The sequence below is a fragment of the Gorilla gorilla genome, chromosome 5 (genome assembly GCF_029281585.2).
Source record: "Gorilla gorilla gorilla isolate KB3781 chromosome 5, NHGRI_mGorGor1-v2.1_pri, whole genome shotgun sequence".
In the NCBI taxonomy this organism is placed as follows: Eukaryota; Metazoa; Chordata; class Mammalia; order Primates; family Hominidae; genus Gorilla; species Gorilla gorilla.
In genome coordinates this window covers 136,499,771-136,523,105 of record NC_073229.2, presented here as the reverse complement: position 1 = coordinate 136,523,105, position 23,335 = coordinate 136,499,771, and the positions used below count along the sequence as shown (strand labels likewise).

The 23,335-nt window shown below is 41.0% G+C and overlaps 1 protein-coding gene and 2 pseudogenes across 1 annotated transcript; 2 read left to right on the top strand and 1 right to left on the bottom strand.

Moving 5' to 3' along the window:
• Positions 1–4,777: 4,777 nt before the first annotated feature.
• LOC101148689 (keratin, type I cytoskeletal 18-like) lies at positions 4,778–6,067 on the top strand (annotated as a pseudogene).
• Positions 6,068–8,188: 2,121 nt separating this feature from the next.
• Positions 8,189–11,673, top strand: LOC115934991 (small ribosomal subunit protein uS2-like; annotated as a pseudogene).
• A 4,522-nt stretch (positions 11,674–16,195) lies between these two features.
• Positions 16,196–20,230, bottom strand: LOC101148313 (ret finger protein-like 4B). Its single transcript, XM_004044556.4, has 3 exons — positions 20,092–20,230; positions 18,169–18,297; positions 16,196–17,887 (listed from the first exon to the last, which is right to left on the bottom strand). The coding sequence occupies exon 3, from the start codon at positions 17,780–17,782 to the stop codon at positions 16,991–16,993; it is 792 nt and encodes a 263-aa protein (XP_004044604.1). The 5' UTR covers positions 17,783–17,887; positions 18,169–18,297; positions 20,092–20,230; the 3' UTR covers positions 16,196–16,990.
• Between the last annotated feature and the right edge of the window lie 3,105 nt (positions 20,231–23,335).

The window sequence follows — 23,335 nt, the reverse complement described above, 5'->3', positions numbered from 1 at the left end:
CCAGCTGGGGTAGCCATGAGCAGGCAGGTAGGGCTCTGCCCAGGGTGGCCTGCCACTTGCATAGCTTTTGGTTGGTTTGGTGTTCTGGTTATTTAATAAGTGGCCAGTTTGGAAGCATTGCACAAAAGTTCTGAGATTTTACTGCCTTTTTTGTTTTGTTGGTGGATTTTTGTTTGTTTTATATACTTTAAGTTGAAGAAATGCCTCTTTGTTTGTTTAAAGAAAGTTATTTGTCGGACTTCATAAGTGAATTTCAAGCAGTGAAGATTCTGTGGTGCCTGAGATGCTAAGGCCATAGGGAGTGAGCTCTATCATGTGAAGAATTTGGTGAGCAAGATAAAGTCCATGGTGTTGGTCCCTAAAATGTGGGTGACTGTACATTTTTATAAAACTCCACTCTACTGCCTTTTACAGGTGATATGGTTTGGATGTGTCCCCACCCAAATCTCCTCTTGAATTTTAGCTTCCATAATCCCCACGTGTCATGGAAGGCACCCGGTTGGAGGTAACTGAATCACGGGGACAGTTTTCCCATGCTGTTCTTGTGAAAGTGAGTAAGTCTCAGGAGATCTGATGGTTTTACAAAGAGCAGTTCCCCTGCACACGCTGTCTCGCCTGTCACCATATAAGATGTGTCTTTGCTCCTCCTTTGCCTTCCACCGTGCTTGCGAGGCCTCCCCAGCCATGTGGAACTAAACCTCTTTTTCTTTATAAATTACCCAATCAGTCTTGGATATGTCTTTATTAACAGTGTGAGAACAGACTAATACAACAGGCCTCCCAATTTTCTATTCTCATTAGAAAGAGAACTGTTTTTCCAAACAGGAAATAAGGTCAAGCACCAAAGGAGTGACATCAAAGCCTTTGCCACCTAGTTCTTCTCCACCTTACAAGAACTAGCACAGTTGGTTTGGGCCGGGGTTGCCAGTTTCCGAGTTAAAACTACAGTTTGCTCAGCCTTGCAAACCTCCCACAGCCTCTCTTTTCCTTGTGTGCATATCCATAGCTGGCCCAAGCCACTTTCTTCAGCTTCTCTGAGGACGGGAATCCAGGTCTTCCTGAGAAAGGTCCTAGGACAGTATTAACTCTATAAATCAGCTAAGATGGTGAGTGTCAAAACCAAGTTGCCAGCTAACGTTTGTACAAAGTCTCAGCTCACCATCATTCAGGGTAAAGTGTTGGTACTGCTAGAGGACCTGCCCCAGCAAGATTTTTCTCAAGAGCCAGACTCCACAAGCCCTGGCAGGCAGGAGAAGATTCTCAGCCTGTCTGAAGAGCAGCGAATTGCCAAAGGGGAGCCATTCTGGCTGCATTCTCCTGTGGCAGCCACAGCCCGGCCCTCAGGAGGAGCAGTGACAGTGGGTGCCCAGAAACGTCTGGCCCCTTGATGGAAACTAGGTCTCATTTGGATTTGCAGTGTGTGGTAGGAAATTATGTATTTATTTACAAGACAAAGTTTTAACTTAACTCAGCCAAGGTGGGAAATGCCATCCCTGTCCTTTCCAAAGCACAAAGCAAAGAAATTAGGCAGTTAAATCATGAGTTTCAGTGCTGGTGTTCAAGTCATTAAAAAGAAGATAGTTGAAGAGAGAAAAAAGAAATGATACAGTGGCTGGGATTTGCTTCAAAATAACCTTGAGGCCACGTGTTTATAATGATTGAGGTTGGGTTATAGATGCATTCCGTTGTTTATATGCTCTACTATGTGTATGTTTAAAACTTTACATAATAAAAATCTCCCTAAAGGAGAAACTATTGATTTTTTCTATTATTTGCTAAAAAGAGCCCAGATGCTTTTTCTAAATTTCAGAAATCCATATAAAACATACAGTTTTCCAGCTTCCCATTCTCAAAATTGTTACAAGTTCGGTCTCTTTGGTACTTCTTTCTCATCATTCCAAGAGATGGTAACATGTTTTCTGGGCCTATGAACTTTAACCAGAAGGCTTTGTTCACACCTGCAGATATATTTAGATACAGTATCAAGAAGCAGACTGAGGTGGAAATTCTTTGAATGTCACCAATGTACACCTTGAGTGGGGAATGGGGGGAGGCTCCACGAGAAGGGGAGGGTTTGATTGCCAATAAGAAAATCAGGACTAGAAAGAAGGAATCTCAAAATTTTCACCACAGTGCTGATGATGAAGACATGACTAGTAGTCAGTTATTTATCATCACTACAGAGATCAGTCATTTCTTCTTTTATTAATACATAATATTTCACAGATTTATGGGGCACATATGTCTGTTACATGCTTAAAATGTGTAATGACCAAGCCAGGGTATTCGGGGTATCCATCACTTGAGAGTTTATCAATTGCATGTATTGGTATCATTTCAAGTACTCTCTTCTAATTATGTTGAAATATATTTAATATTGCCGCCAAGTATAGTCACCCTCATCTGCTATCAAACATTAGAACTTATTCTATCTAAATGTATATTTACACCATAACCAACCTCTCTTCATTTCCCCCTCCCCTCCACCTACCCTTCCCAGTCTCTCGTATCTATTACTCTATTCTCTGTGTCCATAAGATCAAGTTTTTTAGCTCCCTCATATGAGTAAGAATGTGCAGTCTTTGTCTTTCTATGTCTGGCTTATTTTCCTTAACATAACAACCTTCATTTGCATCCATGTTGCTGCAAATCACATGATTTCATTCTTTTTATGGTCTAACAATATTTCATTGTGTACGTACACCACATTTTCATATTTTCTTTATCCATTCATTCGTCGATGGACATTTAGGTTAATTTTATATTTTTACTATTTTGCATAGGTCTACAGTAGTCATGCAAGTGCAGCTATCCCTTTGATATACTGATTTCCCTTTCTTTGGATAGATACTTAGTAATGACGTTGCTGGATCTTATGGTAGTTCTATGTTTAGATTTTTGAGAAATCTTCATACTGTTTTTCATAATGGTTGTACTAATTTACATTTGTACCAACAGTGTATAAGAGTATAAGGGCTCTCGTTTCTCTGCATATTGCTTGCATGTTATTTTTTGTCTTTTTAATCATAGGCATTCTAACTGGGGTGAGACAATATCTCATTGTAGTTTAATTTGCATTTCCCTGATGATTAGTGATGCTGAGTATTTTTTCATATACCTCTTGGCCGTTTGTATGTCTTTTTTTATTTTTTATTTATTTATTTATTTATTTTATTTTGAGACAGGGTCTCGCTCTGTTGCTCAGGCTGGATTACAGTAGTACCATCATGGCCCACTGCAGCCTCGACTTCCAAGGCTCAAGCAGTCTTCCTGCCTCAGCCTCCCGAGTATCTGGGACTACAGGTGTTCACCACCATGCCCAGCTAATTTTTTTGTTTAATTTTTGGTAGAGACACAGTCTCTCTATGTTGCCCAGGCTGGTCTTGAACTCCTGGGCTTAAGCAGTCCTTCTGCCTCAGCTTCCCAAAGTGCTGGAATTACAGGCATAAACCACCATTCCTGGCCTTGTATGTCTTCTTTTGAGAAACGTCTATTCAAATCTTTTACCTGTTTTTAATGAGATATCTGTCTTTTTAGAGATCAGTATTTTTAAAATCAGATCCCTTAGTTTAACATCAGAGTGTTGTCCCCCAACTTCATTAATTACATTTATCACCACAAATCAATGTCAATTTATATAACATTTAAATACATCATTCCAGAAAACTTAAGAAAATACCTAGTTTGTATTGAGGTTGTTACAAGAAGAGTCCTATTGATCCTCGTGCAAAGCATTAATGTTTCTGCAAGGAGAGTATGGGGGCAAGGGAGGAAGTTAGAGGCTTTTCCTTTATAGATTCAGTAAGAATAAATAGATGACTTTGTTAATTAAGCTGATTTTGACTGGAATGAAAGAAACCTCTTATTGGACTGGCTTAAACAAAAAGTGGAGTTTAGAGGAAGGGACACTACAGTGTTTCAGGGCAGAGCCAAAGAACAAAGGAAGCCAGGACGCTGTTGGGCCCCAGACCTTTTAGAACCTGGGATGTGAAATGTCACAGTTAGTCTCCCACCACCACAGCCTCTCACAAAATGCTGACTTTTTCTTCTCCCTTGATATCAGCCTTCTCCACATGATGGAAATCACAGATGCAGTCTGCACCAAGATTTGCAACCTGCAAACTCACCCAATGCTGAAGGAATGTTGTCTGTCTAGAAGGAATGAATCAGCAGTCTGTAACAATATTGTACAGAAATGTTGTTACCTCTGAGAGAACTGTTTCCCCTCTAAGGTTTTTAGTGTATGAACTCATATGTTCTCTAAGTGATGATCATTTGATCTCCCCTTTTCAATAGTTAGCTTTATTACTAGCTTATAAATCAGTGTCATGCTAGTAAATGTCTAACAACTGATTCTCAAAAATTAAGAGAAAAGAGAAGCAAGAAAAAGAAAAAAGGTTTTAACTGTAACATTTGCCTGTTTGCCAGTATAATTACCTCTAACACGACCAATGTGAAGCTGCAACATGACGTCACTGAATGCAGAGTTGGGACCCAGTCAGCAGTCTAGAGCCCATACAAACAGGATCTGGCAGTGCTGCTTATAATTTATTTAGCCTCTATTTAGAGAGCAATGTTAAATAGCAATGATAGCAGCAAGCAGCCTTTCCTTCACCCTGATGCTTTAGTATCCAGCCGCAAATAACTTGCTCCCTGTGTGCTCCATTTGATTACATGCTAGTGGGTTCTTGGAGCTCTGTATCTGGACTTAGAAAAAGGGAATGTCGGTCGTCGGCAAAGCCTGAGTCCTGTCCCCTCGTTCTCTTCCCTGGACAGCATGAGCTTCACCACTCGCTCCACCTTTTCCACCAACTACCGTTCCCTGGGCTCTGTCCAGGTGCCCAGCTACACGCCCGGCCAGTCAGCAGCACAGCCAGCATTTATGCAGGCGCCGGGGGTTCTGGTTCCAGGAACTCCGTGTCCTGCTCCACCAGCTTCTGGGGTGGCTTGGGGTCTGGGGCCCTGGCTGCCGGGATGGCCGGGGGTCTGGCAGGAATGGGAAGCATCCAGAACAAGGAGACCATGCAAAGCCTAAACAACCGCCTGGCCTCCTACCTGGACAGAATGAGGAGCCTGGAGACCGAGAACTGGAAGCTGGAGAGCAAAATCCGGAAGCACCTGGAGAAGAAGGGACCCCAGGTCAGACACTGGAGCCATTACTTCAAGACTATCCAGGACCTAAGGGCTCAGAACTTCGCAAATACTGTGGACAATGCCCGCATCGTTCTGCAGACAGACAATGCCTGTCTTGCTGCTGATGACTTTCAGAGTCAAGTATGAGACAGAGCTGACCATGTGCCAGTCTGTGGAGAGCGATATCCATGGGCTCCGCAAAGTCATTGATGACACCAATGTCACTTGGCTGCAGCTGGAGACAGAGATCGAGGCTCTAAAGGAGGAGCTGCTCTTCATGAAGAAGAACCACTAAGAGGAAGTAAAAGGCCTACAAGTCCAGATTGCCAGCTCTGGGTTGACTGTGGAGGTAGATGCCCCCAAATCTCAGGACCATTCCAAGATCATGGCAGACATGCAGGCCCAATATAACGAGCTGTCTCGGAAGAACAGAGAGGAGCTGGACAAGTACTGGTCTCAGCAGATTGAGGAGAGCACCACAGTGGTCACCACGCAGTCCACCGAGGTTGGAGCTGCAGAGATGACACTCACAGAGCTGAGACGTACAGTCCAGTCTTTGGAGATGGACCTGGACTCCATGAGAAATCTGAAGGCCAGCTTGGAGAACAGCCTGAGGGAGGTGGAGGCCCGCTATGCCCTGCAGATGGAACAGCTCAATGGGATCCTGCTGCACCTGGAGTCAGAGCTGGCACAGACCCGGGCAGAGGGACAGCACCAGGCCCAGGAGTATGAGGCCCTGCTGAACATTAAGGTCAAGCTGGAGGCTGAGATAGCCACCTACAACAGCCTGCTGGAAGATGGCAAGAACTTCAATCTTCTTAATGCCCTGGACAGCAGCACCTCCATGCAAACCATCCAAAAGACCAACGGCCGCTGGATAGTGGATGGCAAAGTTGTGTCTGAGACCAACGACACCAAAGTTCTGAGACATTAAGCCAGCAGAAGCAGGGGACCCTTTAGGGAGCAGGACGCCAATAAAAATTCAGAGGTTAAAAAAAGAAAGAAAGAAAGATGGAGTGTCATTGTCAATTAGAGATGCTGACCAAGGACTGGGGAGGAGAAAATGGCTAAGCACAGCAGTGCCCCACATCTGCCCCACGATGAAGACTATGCTCTCTGAGTGAACTGTTGAGATCCACAGTCTATTTTTATCTTTTCTAGGCTATAGACTACTTAGGAAGTGAGGAGACTTAATAATTAGGCAACTTATTTGAACTCCTTTTGCCTCAGTTTCCTAATTATTTAAATAGGGGTATTAGAATATATACCTTGTATGACTTTTATGAGGTTTAAATGAAATAATTCATGTTAGGCAACAAATCCAATGCCTCACACACAGTAAATGCTCAATAAATGTTTTAATATCAATTTTAGTTATTTGTCTTTTTCTCTTAAATACTGTCAACCATAATATTGGTTTAATATGGTCTATATTACATTTTAAAAATATCCTTCTTGTCCTTGTTTTCTAAGTTCTTTTTGAAAAATAAAGAATGTAAATTTTGTCATTTGCCTTTTTAGGATTTATTACTTAATTTTTCTTATAGATCTAAGAAGAAAGAACATTCAGTAACTCAGTAGAAGCCAATAAACTCCCCCCTCGTCTCTCTGCCTCACATGCCCTTTCTCCATAAGTCCTGGCCTTTTTCCAGCTGGGCTGACCCTCCCATACAGTCATGCTCATCAACAGTTTCCTTCCTGGCTACTCCTCCCGCTCTCTCAATTACAGCTCCCTGCACCAGCCCTCCACAGAAGCACACTTTCAGCCAATACAAAATACCTTGATCAAAGGAGTCTGCCTCAATTTGTGGCTGAAAAAAAATTTTTAAGCATAAGCTTCTAAAACATTCTGTTACACAAAGTGGGAAGGGGTGTTATTTAAAAACACAACTGACTGAAGCAGCTTTTCCTTCACAAGAAAGCTGAGACAGACTTCATTTGCTCTACGTAAAAAGTAAGAATTTGAGTTTTGGGGGAGGAAGTTGAGTTTTCTGAGTTGCCTGGGAGCAGCCCAGGAAGGAAAGGAAGCTGTCTAGAGGGGCAGCCAGGTGGCAGAGACAAAAGCAATGACGCGGGCAGGGGTTCCATCTGGGATCATGGTCAGTTAGAATGGTTATAAGGTTTTTTAAAAACCTGGGTATTTAATATCCAGGTATGAATATTTAATATGCAATACATATCTCATCATCTTGAAAACATGATAAGACCTGCCATGTTCACAGCATTATATGTTCAGAGTACTTTCTAGAGAGAAGAGAAGATATTCGGTGGGGTCTCACTGTTGCCTTCTGCTGATCCAAACAAACAGATGCAAAAGAACTGACTATATAGGGAGGTAACCAACAGTAACGTTAAAAAAAATGTCATTTTCCTCAATTCAGCATCTGGGAAATTCCCACATAATGGAAGTATATCAGTTAAGAGTTCTCCAGAGACAGAACAAATAGGATATATTAATATATAGAGGGGTATAGATAGGTATACGAGAGAGAGGATTTATTAAGGGAATTGATTGGCTTATGCAATTACGGAGCCTGAGAAGTCCCATGATAGGCTTTCTGCAAGCTGGAGAACCAGCGGAGCCAGCAGCATAGCTGTCCAAGGCTGAAGGCCTCACAATCAGGAAAGTTCATGATGTGACTCTCAGTCTGAGGCTGAAGGCCTGAGAGCCCAGGGGTCTGCTGGCGCAAGTTCCAAGTTCAAAGGCCTAAGACCCTGGAGTTCTGATGTCCAAGGACAGGAGAAAAGAGACATCCCAGTTCCAGAATATCCTTTTTGGAAAAACAAATTCACCTTTCCTCTGCCTTTTTGTCCTATCTAGGCACCCTGCTGATTGGATGGTGCCCACCCACAATGAGAGCCGATCTTCCCCCGTCAGTCCCCGGATTCGCACACAAACATACTTTCACAGACACACCCGGAAGTGGTGCTTAACCAGCTATCCAGTCAGTTAACACCTGAAAGTAACCATCACAGGAGGTAAGGGCTAGCAGGTCTGGCCTGTGGACCAGAATTGGTGTCCTTAGAGGACCAGCCATCCTTCCAGTTTCCGTGAATGAACGCCCAGCAGACCCCCAGAGCCTGTTCTCTCCTATTTCTGCCTCTCAGCACTGGCAGCCAGAGGTGAAGGGGAAGCATCCAGGACACAGAACACACGGTTGAGTATCTTGGGATCATCAATTAGACATGAAATTTCAGAGGCATTGGAACCAGAGCAACTCTATCTTGCATAGGGGCTAGGTAAAATGAGGCTGAGACCTATGGGGTTGCATTCCAAGGAGGCTGGGCATTTTTAGTCACAGGATAAAATAGGAGGTCAGCCAAAAATACAGGTCCCAAAGACCTTGCTGATAAAGCGGTGTGCTGTAAAGAAGCTGGCTAAATCTCACCAAAATGAAAATGGAGATGAAAGTCACTGTTGGTCGTGCTCAATGCTCATTAGATGTTAATTATAATATATTAGCATGCTAAAAGACACTTCCACCAGCACCATGACAGTTTACAAATGCCATGGCAATGTAGGGAGTCATCCTATATGGTCTAAAATGGGGGGAACCCTCAGTTCTGGGAATAGCTCACGCCTTTCCTGGAAAACGCATGAATAATCCACCTCTTGTTTAGCACATAATCAAGAAAATATCATAAAAATGGCCAACCAGCAGTTCTCAAGGCTGCTCTACCTATGGAATAGCCATTCTTTTTTTTTTTTTTTGAGACGGAGTCTCGCTCTGTCACCCAGGCTAGAGGCTAGAGTGCAGTGGCATGATCTCAGCTCACTGCAACCTCCACCTCCCGGGTTCACGCCATTCTCCCGCCTCAGCCTCCCGAGTAGCTGGGACTACAGGTGGCTGCCACCATGCCCGGCTAACTTTTTTGTATTTTTGGTAGAGACAGGGTTTCACTGTGTTAGCCAGGATGGTCTCGATCTCCTGACCTCGTGATCCGCTTGCCTCGTCCTCCCAAAGTGCTGGGATTACAGGCGTGAGCCACCGTGCCCAGCCCCCATTCTTTATTCCTCTACTTTCTTAATAAATTTGCTTTCACTTTGCTCTATGGACTTGCCCTGAATTCTTTCTTGCACAAGGTCCAAGAACCCTCTCTTAGAGTCTGGATGGGGATCCGTTTCTGGTAACAGAAAGATTTTTCCACGGTGGACACACCTTAGGTCATTAGCGAGGACAAGGAGGGAGGTGGTGGTGACAACATTGTGGGTCACATCAGTTGGAACCTCTGCATTAGATCACACATATTCAGACTTCCGTCCAGCAGGGTACAGTTCCATTTGATGAGAAATGATGCCTTCACAAGCCCGGAATTCATTCACATTAATCTCTTGGTTACTGCCTGACTCACTGAACAGGGAAAGCCTATCGCTTCCTGTTGTCTCATCTATTCCATGATGCACGTGAAGCAAAATTGTGCCAACCTGAGAAAATATGGGGATTCAAAAAGTAATCCAAACCAATGTAACGAGTCACCTTATTTTGAAACTCTGCCTAGTTTGTGAAGGTCAGATGCTATTGGTTCATCAAGTCTGCCAGCATTATCAAAAAAAGGAAGAAAAGAAGAATAAAGCTCAAATGGATGCTCAGTGATTATGAGAAGCAAAAGTAGATGTTTAAAAATATGTATTAGTCATTGCTGAGGTTTATTTACTTAATCTTCATCAATTTGTAACATTAAGGAGGTATAACCTATAGACTGGGCATGGTGGCTCACACCTGTAATCCCAGCACCTTGGGAGGCCTACGTGGGCAGATCACTTGAGGTCAGGAGTTTGAGACCAGCCTGGCCAACATAACAAAACCCTTTCTCTACAAAAATATGAAGATTAACTGGGTGTGGTGGCACAAACCTGTAATCCCAGCTACTGGGGAGGCTGAGGCAAGAGAATTGTTTGAACCTGGGAGGTGGAGGTTGCAGTGAGCCGAGATCACGCCACTGCACTCCAGCCTGGGCAACAGAGTGAGAAAGACTCTGTCTCAAAACAAAAAACCAAAGAAAAAAAATCATTTTTACTATACCTAATAACAATGCTTGAAAAACAAAATTATGTCTTTTTTGAAAGATACAGGGTTTGAGGTCAATCTGATTTTACTGATATTTTGTAGTAATTGGATCTTCTAGAAGTCCTTTGATGGCAGCTACGATGTCATGCATTTTGGAGTGACAGGTGTTAATGACTTCCTGGAAAGCTTAAGGGAAAATTTATGCTTATAAATCTGATTGAGAATTGTTAGCACAAAATTGACTAAGTTGATAAATGTAATACAAAAAGTTTTATCTGAGTCCTGAAAAAAGACTGTTTGAAGTCAATCTCCTTAAATATTCTCAAGTGAAAAAAAGGTGCAAACTAATGTATAGGTAGTACTAAATTTATATATAGGCGAAATACATACATATATATACACATATAGAATACCTTTGGAAGAATCCTCAAGCAATTGGTAACAGGAGTCGTTTTCAGGGAGAATGAATAAATGGGGAGTGTCAGGAAACAGTTTCACTATGTGGCATTTTAAATATTGGACCCCATGCGTTTATTAGCTGGTTAAAAAAGTCTGAAGCCTTTCCGCACTACCCACAGAGGGGTCCATACGGCATTGTTCTGAATTCCTGTCATAACTTAAAGGGAAACTTTCACAACGTCCAGAGCCCTTGATGTCCTGCAAATGAAGGAGGAGGATGTCCTTGCAGCAGGAACCCACTTAGGTGGCACCAATCTTGACTTCCAGATGGAACAGTACATCTGTAAAAGGAAAAGTGATGGCATCTACATCATAAATCTGAAGAGGACCTGGGAGAAGCTTCTGCTGGCAGCTCATGCCATTGCTGCCATTGAAAACCCTGCAGATGTCAGTGTTATATCCTCCAGGAATATTGGCCAGAGGGCTGTGCTGAAGTTTGCTGCTGCCACTGGAGCCACTCCAATTGCTGGCCGCTTCACTCCTGGAACCTTCACTAACCAGATCCGGCAGCTTTCTGGGAGCCACGGCTTCTTGTGGTTACTGACCCCAGGGCTGACCACCAGCCTCTCACGGAGGCATCTTATGTTAACCTACCTACCATTGCTCTGTAACACAGATTCTCCTTGTGCTATGTGGACACTGCCATCGCATGCAACAACAAGGGAGCTCACTCGGTGGGTTTGACGTAGTGGACACCGGCTCGGGAAGTTCTGCGCATGCGTGGCACCATTTCCTGCAAACACCCGTGGGAGGTCATGCCTGATCTCTACTTCTACAGAGATCCCGAAGAGATTGAAAAAGAAGAGCAGGCTGCTGCTGAAAAGGCTGTGACCAAGAAAGAATTTCAGGGTGAATGGACTGCTTCAGCTCCTGAGTTCACTGCTACTCAGCCTGAGGTTGCATACTGGTCTGAAGGCATGCAGGTGCCCTCTGTGACTATTCAGCAGTTCCCTGCTGAAGAGTGAAGTGCTCAGCCTGCCACAGAAGACTGGTCTGCAGCTTCCAGTCTCAGGCCACTGAATGGGTAGAAGCAACCACTGAATGGGTAGAAGCAACCACTGAATGGTCTTAAGCTGCCCTTGCACGGGCTCTTAAGCAACATGGAAATAAGGTTAATGGAAAATAAACATCAGTTTCTAAAAAAAGAAAAGTCTGAAGCACAAAAAATCCCAAAATACTTTAGGAGGCCGAGGCGGGCAGATCACAAGGTCAGGAGATCGAGACCATCCTGGCTAACACAGTGAAACCCCGTCTCTACTAAAAATACAAAAAAGTATCCGCGCGCGGTGGCAGGCGCCTATAATCCCAGCTACTCGGGAGGCTGAGGCAGGAGAATGGCGTGCACCGGGAGGCGAAGCTTGCAGTGAGCCGAGATAGCGCCACTGCACTCTGGCCTGGGTGAAGAAAAAAAAGAAAAAAAATCCCAAAATATGCACATAGCAAATGAATGATTATAAATATTTATGGAAAATAAAGTTTAAAGAGGAAGAACTTTTTTATAGAAAAATAATAAAAATTTTGTTTGAAATGTCATCTTAAACAATTAAAGACTAATTAAAATTAGATTAATTTAGCTATAACAAAGGTTAGATGATCATTGCAACTGAGCACAACTCCTTCAACTGAGCAAAGACTGAATCAAGTAATTTCTCTAACATAATTGGATAAAATCTCCAATCCTAATTTGTGGCTAACTTTAGTGGCAAAACCATAAACAGGTGCTTTTGGCATGAATGTTTCCATTTTTCCAAAGGCCTCTCTTAGTCTTTGATACTTAAATCATTCTCCTAGGAAGAAATATAGATTCATTTTCACCTTGCTATTGATTTGGAAGATCAGCCACAAACCTATGCTCTCTAATGCAATTTCTTAAAAAGGAATGTCTTCACTTGTTGAGGGAGAACATTTACCGCTAGAGAATCTGCCCACACTAAGAGCCCACAGGTTCAGTAAAGAGTGGATCTGGCCACTAATCCCAGAAATTACTCCCTCATTACTGAGGAAACTTACAAAGAAAATAGAAACAATCTTCAGACAATGCTACCCCAGAGCCAAATGAGGAGTCCATAGAACTTAGATGTTGCTTAAGTACCATGTCTCAGAATGTGACACATACGTGCTATCTATGAATGTGAATTTTTCACATTTTCACCTGGACACAAATTTGAAAGTTGAAGTTTAAGATCATTGGTGTCCTTAAAGCAAACTATACCTGGGTGACTGTGGCAGGGATGCCCAGGAGCCCCAGGCAGGCATTAGGGTGGTATAATGACTTGGGGATGAGGAGGAGGTGAGGAGAGCCCTAGTTGGTTTTTCTTAAGTATCAAAAAGAGGACTGGAAAATAGAAAGTGACTGCCTATTTTGAGGTTGGAAATCTTAAATACAGAAAACACAAAGAGTCAAATGCAAGCAAACACTCATTAGACCAGTTCAGAAAAGCTGGAACTGCTTAAATGGAAACACTCACAGCTGAATCAGAAAGGACTGTGAATGTTGATTGGATATTTGATTATATTAAGGAATTATTCATTGATTATACTAAGGAATTATTCATTTTTATGTATGATAATGGCATCATAAGTACATTTTCCTAAGTACATTTCATTTAGAGATATTCATAAGAATTTATGAATGAAATGATATGATGTATAAGATTTGATCTTAAATAATCTGGGGGCAGGAGGTTGGCCATTGGTGCTATTATTGAAACTGAGTGATAGGTACATGTGGATTCATTATACTATTCTCTATTTTTGTATGTTTAAAATTTTCCATTAAAAAATACAACTGAGGCAAGTTTTACTTCTACTTTTTCATTTATTGAAGCTGGTCATAGAAAGGTAGGAGAAGGAAGCCAAGGGCAAACTGTGAGACACTTGGAAGACACTCACCAAAGTTCTAATGGCCAGAGCTGAGAAAGGCAAAGCAAAATAGAAAGCGTTTTTGAGGCTGCCCAGCAGGTCTTCAGAACTCTTGGTACAATAGAACAGGAGTTAGGAATAAGTTCAAGGGCAGGCAGAACACAAGAAATAACAGCGGCTTAAAACAGAAAGTGTTTATTCTCTTCTTAAGTTTTGTTTTTAATTGACAAATAATTGTATATATTTGTGGGTACTGCATGATGTTCTGATACATGTATACATTGTGGAATGATCAAATCAGGCTAATTAACACATTCATCACCTCAAATATTTCTCATTTATTTTTGCTGAGATATAGAATACTTTTTTTAACTTTTATTTTAAGTTCAGGGTTACATGCACAGGTTTGTTATGCAGGTAAACTAGCCTCATGGGGTTTCTTTATCACATTAATGAAGACAGAGGTAAGTGTCCCAGCGCTGTCAGAGTGACTCTGTAGCCCTCAGGGATCCCTGTAGCCTTCAAGAGTGCAGGCCTATTCCAGTTCACTGTTCTCTCAGGCCCCTCATCCCTGTGGCCCAATCGTCTGCACTCCAGGCAGCAGGGGTGCAGGAAGAGAACTAAAAGTAGGCAAGGAGAGAGAACCAGCTGTCCCTTAAGGGAGGTTCCTAGAAGCTGCCATGCTAAGAGCTGAGATAGATGCATGCAGCATCTATACATACATTTTAGAGGCACAATTGAATCTGCCACCTATGAGAAGCAACAGCATTCCACCAAATTCTTAGCCAATATTTGCAGGCTGTCCAAAGACAGTAACCTCTTAAGGGGTAGAAGATTTCGCCATTTTTTCCTGGTTGCTTCCTATGAAAAGAGCAAGGCCTGCACAAGAGCCTCTGTCTTACAGAAAGTTCTAAATCCCAATATTAAGGAGAATAAACATTTGGGTCATTACAATAAGCAGCCAGTTTCTTTTTTTTTTCTTTTTTTTTTTTTTTTTTTTTTTTTTTTTTTAGTGTACTGTATTTCTGTCTTTATGTCTTTGGGGAATCACCACATTGGCTTCCACAATGGTTGAACTAATTTACACCCCCATAAATAGTATATAAGTATTCCTTTTTCTTCACAACCTCACCAGCATCTGTTACTTTTTGATGTTTTAGTTATAGCCATTCTGACTGGTGTGAGATGGTATGTCATTGCGGTTTTGATTTGCATTTCTCTAATAATCACTGATGTTGAGCTTATTTTCATATGCTTGTTGGCCACATGTGTTCTTTAGAAAAACTTCTGTTAGTGTCCTTTGCCACTTTTTAATGAGGTTGTTTGGTTTTTTTCTTGTACACTTAAGTTCCTTATAGATGCTGGATATTAGACCTTTGTCACATGCATAGTTTGCAAAATTTTGCTGTCATTCTTTAGGTTGCCTGTTCACTCTGTTGATAGTTTCTTTTGCTGTGCAGAAGTTCTTTAGTTTAATTTGTCCATCTTTGCTTTTGCTGCAATTGCCATCTTTGTCATGAACTCTTTGCCCATGCCTATGTCCTGAATGGTGTTGCCTAGGTTGTCTTCCAGGGTTTTTATGGTTTGGGGTTTTACATTTAAATCTTTCATCTATCTTGAGTTGATTTTTGTATGTGGTGTAAGGAATGGGTCTGGTTTCAATCTTCTGCATATGGCTAGCCAGTTATCCCAGCACTATTTATTGAAAAAGGAATCCTTTCTCCATTGCTTGCTTTTGTCAGGTTTGTGAAAGATCAAATAGTTGTGGGTATGTGGTCTTGTTTCTGGGTTTTCTAATCTGTTCCATTGGTCTATATGTCTGTTTTTGTACCAGTACCATGCTGTTTTGGTATTGATACAAACTATACTACTGCAGCCTTGTGATGTCTCCAGCTTTGTTCCTTTTGCTTAGCTTTGGCTAAAAAATAGCCTTGGCTATTCAGGTTCTTTTTTGGTTCCATATGAATTTCAAAATAGTTTTGTCTAGTTCTGTGAGGAGTCTCAATGGTAGTTTAATAGGAATAGCATTGAATCTATAAATTGCTTTGGACAGTATGGCCATTTTAACAGTATCGATTCTTCCTTTTCATGACCATGGAATGTTTCTCCATTTGTTTGTGTCATCTCTGATTTCTTTGAACAGTGGTTTATAGTTCTCATAGAGATCTTTCACCTCCCTTAGTTAGCTACATTCCTAGGTATTTTATTCTTTTTGTGGCAATTGTGAATGGGAGTTCATTCCTGATTTGGCTGTCAGCTTGACTCTTGTTGGTATGTAAGAATGCTAGTGATTTTTGTGCATTTATTTTGTATCCTGAAATTTTGCCCAGTGTTAGGGAAGGGCAATGAGTCCCCTGAAATAAAGTTGTAGAGATCAAAAGAGAATAAGGAGCGGAAAATGGCTATCTCCCTACTCCCAGTGAAGTTGGAAAGAGAAGGGAAATGACAATTCTGGGTCTCTCTAGAAAGGAAGTCAAAGGCAGATTCCAGAACATGCTCAGACCCCAGCCCTTTTGGGGCAGTTGTAATCTCAGAAGTGGCTGACTCAGTAAATCAGAAAAAATACAACCCTAAGAGACCTGAATATTTCGAAAAGGAGCCATCATGAGTGTATAAGGATGACATATTGGAAATCACAGTCTGGGACCATGTACCTGTGGTGGAGGAAGAGGGGTACCAACTTCAGACTGTATGTGAGAGACGGACCAAACAGCATAAACATGAACACATCCAATGCTTTATAAATTTATTTGCAAGAAAATAAATTCTACAAATAAAAAATCCAAAAGCAACCTTGAAAACAATTTTTGATGAATATGTGTTAGTTAACATGGTTGATAAGAATTCTTATAAATCACAATAGTCCAATTATTGAGATGGGTAAATGACACTTCCCATAAGAATATGAATCACCATTAACAATGCATTTTGGTCAAAGTTCTTTGTCATTCAAGAAAACTTACGTGGCTGTGTTTCAAAGAAAATAAAAATGAAAAACTTAGTTCTTCCCCAATATCAGTTTGTCTCTCTGAAATTTCATGCTGTATCAACAAAATAACTCACACTGGCTGTTTAATTTTTCTTCCTCCTCAGACATTATCAGGAATTACACAAAACAGCTTGAAATAATGAAAAAGATATTGTCTATCCACAAAACCTAATATCTAGCTTACTTACAATCTAAGATTTCTCTATTTGTTATTTACTATAAGACAAAGGCATAGTATTGTCTCTAATTACCACAGCTGTTTGACTGAGGTACAATTATCCGCATCTACAGACTACAAAACTGAAGCTTACAGTACTTAATAACATCCCTAAAGACCCCAGTTACCTAGCTACAAATTCCACAAAACTTACCCCAAAAATCCGAAAATTGTTTTTGCTACAAAGTCTACAAAATCTACTTTAAAAATTTACCAAGTCTTTGCACTATAGCACATTATCTCTTCCTCAATCATGCTGACCTTTCTCAGGCCAAAATTCTCTTTCACCTCTTAGAAAGCTTCTAGGAAGGGCGGATTTTCTCATGGGCAGATGGTCAGGATGTTGCCACTCTCCCCTTCTCCCAAGAGCTCAAGACAGAAGAATGGACGCAAAAGCTCCAAAGAGAAGAAATCATCATGTATATACATGAGAACATTATTGTCAACATCAAAAAACTGGATTTCTTCTAAGTCAGCATCCAGGAAAATTCCCACACGGTGAAGGCGAGGGCTTGCAGGAATTCTCTCCAGGTCGGTGTTAGCATGGATTGCTCCTGCCTTCATGCTGATCCAGAAGCCATGCTCAGGGAATAAATCATTGCTCTTTCTGTCAGCCGACTCCTTGCAGATGCCCAGGGACCATGACTTCACCTCTCCCACTTCAACCTCCCAGTAATGTTGGCCGGAGGAGAAGCAGGGAGTACCCAGGACACAGGTCAGCCTGGGATCGTTTGTCAGATCGTGGTGGATCTTCTCACACTGAGCGCTTCTTAGATCATTGGAGAAGACAAGGAGGGAGCTGGCAGTGGCTGCATCCAGGGTCACATCCTCCCGAAAACGCCGGCGCTCCTCCCTCACGTGCAGACTTTGCTCAAGTCGGTTATTGTGCTGCTCGATCATAAGTGTTAGGACGCTCACTTGCCATTCTTCCAAAGCAGGTACCTTCACCACGTCTCGACACAAGGGGCACATCGCTCTAAAATCATGGTTTTCTAGTAGCCACTTCTGGATGCAATCAAAGCAGAACACGTGTGTACAAGAGAGAGAAATGGGACAGGAGAAAAAATTCAGGCAAACTGGACAGGACGACTCTGCTCGCAGGCGTTTGGCCATGGTTCCTAAGGGTTACTCCTTAGCCGTGAAGTAAACTGAAGTGATCCTTTATTGGCTTCTCGAAGCACTTGGGAGCCCTCAGTACACAATCCACTCTTCAATAGTCTAAATCCAAGATTAAATAATATAAATTAATAAATAAGTTATTGGCATACATAAATTATATTATTTAATAAATAATTATAAATTTATTAACTAAGAAATTAAGAATAACAAAAAATAAATAATATTTATGTAGTTTGTCTATGAAAGTGACACTAAATTGCTAGAGAATCACAGTAATGTAGTCATGGTGATAAAAATGATTTCAAAACTCTTCAAACTCTAGATAATCACAAGACAGAAATAGGACAGTGGAAACTTTCTTTTCAGACAGTGCAGCTTACCTAGTCTGAAGACTTCCAGGTGATGTGTTGGCTGCTCTGGCCAAAGTTTCTCCTAATGGGGGCTGAATTCAAGTGGGTCTTTAATAGAATCTCAGTATAGTCTCCACTCAGTATTTCTTTGTAGATCCTCTGCAGTTCAGGAAAAAGAATGTTCATGTCTAAATTCAATAATGAAAATAAAGCCAACTCTACATTAATCATCACAGAAAAGTGACTCTAAGGAATCCTCAGAATTTCCAGGAAAATTACCACATGTGAGTAAAGCCAGCAAAATCCACTGCAAAATGAGAAGCCCATGAAAGAATCAAGTTTAAGGACAAAGTGTTATTAGATGAAATGCTTTAAAGCACTCTAAGAAAACTAATTAAGGCTTGAATTAATGTGAATAACAATATAATAGTCATCAACTTCTCCAAAATAATCATGCCTGAATACAAACCAAAAAGATGTTCCAGACAAGGAAGATGCCCTCCAGTTACCCCAACTGCTCCCAAAGCTTGACAGCCTCTGGTGCTCCCAGAGGACTTCCCACCACGGCTGTCATTCTTTGAGTGAGCTGTCTCTGACATGCTGGGCACAGCATATTGGGCCAGGCTAGACCCATGACCCAAAGACAGCCTCGCAAAGCTGGAAAGCACCTTTGAGATGATGCGAACAGAGGACTGTTCTCCAATAAGAGCCTGCACTGAGCAGTAACTAGCAGAACTTCTTACCAAGAACCCACAAATCACACATTCAGTGGTGACAGTAGTAACAGAATGAGGGACAGGAAGAGGAGCAGCATCAACATTACCAGAGAGAGGAAGTGAGGAACACCGCTGAGGCCAGCCTAAGACTGAGTTACTAGAACTGTCCTACATCCCAGAACACATTCTCTAATCTCTTTCCAACAAATACTTATTGAGCCCCTTCTGTGCTCTTGGCCTCAACTGGACTCTGGAAACACAAACGTGTGTAATAAACAGGGTATCTGCCCACATAAAACTTGGTCTTCCAAGTCCTGATCAGCATTCCAATCTCATGGTGCCTGGCTGGCGGACAACCAGAGATTACCTCTTTCTTAAATTCTGTTATCTTTTTCAATTTAATGGAAAATTTAACATGGTGCTGGAAATCTAATTGTCTAACCCACCTTGGAATGTATCTAAGAAAACAATTTTACAAAAGAAAAAAAAAAATGCTACACTTATTCACAAGTTGTTCATTTCAGTGTTAACTACCATCCCAAATGATCAGGAACAATCGAATTATCTAACAATAATAAAATGATTCAGCTAATTATGACACAACTACTAAAAGTGGCCAAGTATATTTAAGTGAAAACCCGAAGCGAAGTCTTTTTTTTTTTTTTTTTTGAGACGGAGTCTTGCTCTGTCGCCCAGGCTGGGGGTGCAGTGGCTCCATCTCGGCTCACTGCAACCTCTGCCTCCCGGGTTCAAGCAATTCTCCTGCCTCGGTCTCCTGAGTAGCTGGGATTACAAGCATGTGCCACCACGTCCGGCTAAGTTTTGTATTTTTAGTAGAGACGGGGTTTCACCATGTTGGACAGGCTGGTGGTCTCTTGACCTCGTGATCCACCCACCTCAGCCTCCCAAAGCGCAGGCGCGAACCATGGCGCCCGGCCGAAAACCCAGAAATCTTTTAAGAAATGTTGGAAAATAAAAAGAAACCATTTTAAAACAGCAAATCCATTGTAGTTGAAAACACATAAAAATACAAGTTCATGCAAAGAGTGACCTGAGGTTCATATGTAAAAATTTAAATGGCAAAGTTATAGTTAAAGGTGAAGAAAGCTCCCTGGCACAGGAAAAAACTAGTTCTTTCTCCTCTAAAATAAATAGTTAAAGGCATTCGAAAACACCAGTTTGTAGCCAAAGACAGAATAGGACATTGGAAATAGCTTAAACAGAAGGTATAACTTACCTTGACTTGGAGACTTCCAGCAGAATTCTAAAAGATCCGAAGCCTGCGTCTCTACCTCTACAGACCTCTACAGACCTCTGCTCCTCTCGGAGTTTCCGCACAGAGACGCCGGCACTTTTATACGGCCTGGAAAACATTGTCCAACCAATCAGAGTCAGAGGCTCCGCCCCAAAGGTTGTACCACTCTAATCTGAGTAAACTCATCAACCCACCCTTCCGTTTATGATGATGACATTAAAGCAGGCTTCGAATTATATAGTAAAAAAATTCAAAATTTCTTAATAACTCCCTGAATTAGAGTGAATCTACTGCCATCTGCTTTTGTCTCTAATTTCAGAACTCAACTTTAAAAAGCAAAATGTGTTGGAGATCAAATACAGAAATGCACTGTTGAAACCTAATCACCTCGTGGCTAATGTAATCATTGGTGTTCCTATTCCTGATAGAATCATGAGCGGACAGGATCTACAACAGTTTTCATGTCCTTTGACTCCACAATTCTACTCTTAGGGGTACTTACTGGACAGGATAAGAAAGATGGCAGCTAGGCAAGGCTATTGTCCTGTAATTATTAATAATTCCATTTTTTACTCTCAAAAGTGTTCTTGGATGAACGGTAAATTTTATGGTGTCTGTAACCAGAGCAGAAGGAGCAGTAAAAGTCACAACAGAGGAAAGCTAAGACACAAACTTCCAAAAAAGGATTTGGAGGGTGAATGAAGTCCCATTGTAGAGAGGATCGCTGGAATATACGTTTTCCCCAAGAGAGGCTGCATTCTAAATAACCTCTCCTTTCTCAGGCTTCCTTTTCTGCAAGGCCCAACACACAGCTTACACAGCTTTTACTTCATTTTTACCTGGTGCTATCTCCATTTCTGTGAGTTAAATACTTGCAGGAGCAGGTCTCAAGCGTTGTTGGGGGTTTTTTTGTTTTGTTTTTTTGACACAATCTTGCTCTGTCTCCCAGGTTGGAGTGCAGTGGCTCAGTCTTGGCTCATTGCAACCTCCACCTCCCAGGTTCAAGTGATTCTTGTGCCTCAGCCTCCCTAGTAGCTGGGATTACAGGAGGCCAAGGTGGGCAGATCACATAAGGTTAGGAGCTCAAACTTTTTAAATTGTAATCTCAAGACCCTTTAAACTTGAGATTTTAATCTCAAGAATCCTTACACTCCCTTTTTTAATTATTCAAAAATGTCATTTTATTTTTTCTTTCATTTTATTTTGAAATAATTTTAGACACAGAAAATTTGTAGGAATAGTAAAAAGAGATATATTGTTTACCCAGATTTACCATTTGTTTTTTAATTGTCTGATGTATGTATACACTGTGAAATGATTAAATCAAGCCAATTAACATATCTGTCACTTCACATACTTATCATTTTGTCATGAAAATGTTCAAAATCTACTATCTTAGCAATTTTTAGGTGTGCTATATATTATCATTAGTTATATCCACCATGATGTACAATGGATCTCCAAAGTGTATTCCTTCTATCTACCTGAAAATTTTGTACCTTTTAACCAATATCTCCCCATTTCAGTCTTCTTTTTATCCCAGTGCCTGGTAGCCACCATTCTACTCCGTGCTTCCACGAGTTCAATTTTTTTTATTTTTTTCCATTCCACATATAGGTGAAATCATGCAGCATTTGCCTTTCAGTACCAGCTTATTTCACTCAACATAATGTCCTCCAGGTTCCATGTTGTTGAAAATGATAGAATTTCTTAAGACTCGATAGTATTCCATCGTGTACATGTACCATGTTTTCTTTATGTATTCATCTATTGAGGAATATCCTGATTCTTTATGCATTCATCAGTTGATGAATATAGGTTGATTCTGTATCTTGGCTACTGTGAATAATGCTGTTATGAACATAGGAGAGCAGATATCTCTTCAATGTACTGATTTTCTTTTCTTTGGATATATATCCAGAAGTAGAATTGCTAGATCACATAGTAGCTCTATTTTTAGTTCTTTGAAGAACCCCCATACTAGTTTTCATAATAGCTGTGCTAATTTACATTCCCACCAATGGTGTACGAGGTTTCTCTTTTCTTCATATCTTTGCCAGCATTTGTTATCTCTTCTCTTTTTTATTTATTTACTTTTTTCTCATGCCTGTAATCCCAGCACTTTGGGAGGCCAAGGCGGGTGAATCGCGAGGTTAGGAGTTCAAGACAAGCCTGGCCAAGATGCTAAAACCCCATTTCTACTAAAAATAAAAAAATTAGCAAGGTGTGGTGGTGGGCACCTGTAATTCCAGCTACTCGTGAGGCTGAGGCAGAGAATTGCTTGAACCTAGGAGGCGGAGGCTGCAGTGAGCCAAGGTCGCGCCACTGCACTCCAGCCTGGGCGACAGAGCAAGACTCCGTCTCAAAAAAAAAAAAAAGAAAGAAAGAAAGAAAAAATTATTCTTACAGGTGTAAGGTGATATCATTTGCACTCTTATACATAAATGAGAAATCCAAAAAGCTTTTTGTTCATATGAGTTATATTTCTTCATATTTACAATATTAGAAATTCAAACTGAGAATTTTTTAAAGCTCTATTTAATTAAAATAAAACTATTACATGTTAACATAAATAATATAGTTTTATTTAAACAAATAACTATTTTCTAAAACAAAAACAATTACTTAGAAGAGTTCCCTTGTTTTGAATGTTTGCAAACCTCTGTAATTTTTGCTTAATAAAAGACATCTGGATTCTTACATCTACTTTTGCTGAACCTGTTGTGATATGTTGCTTTGATTTAAATATGTGAAAAAAAATGTGGCTTCCCACAGAGGTTTAGTTGGAAAAGGGAAGATTCTGCAGAATCACTAAAGGTGTCTCAGGGACCTCCAGGACCTCTCTAAACTATTCGAAGATCATTGCCCTACTACAAATTCTATAACTCTAAGTGGCAGCAGCAAATCTTAGTTCCTTGGTAACCAAAAACTCTAATGATGCATCCAGCCATCTTTTCGTTTGTCTTCTGCCATCTCAAAACTAATACATATGATATGGCTAAATATGGAACATTTTCTCCCCTTTTTCCAATAATGATGAGGCTTTTTTCACTTTTTCATTTAATTTATTTAACTGCAGTGATGATTCCAAATCAAGTTTTTCTCTATCACTGAATAACACCTACTAGGCCCTCAACAGATGCTGATAATAACAAAAAACATCATTCCTTATTGACTCTCACATTTTTCAGCCAGCTCTGACTGTGGCTGGACCATACACTGACTT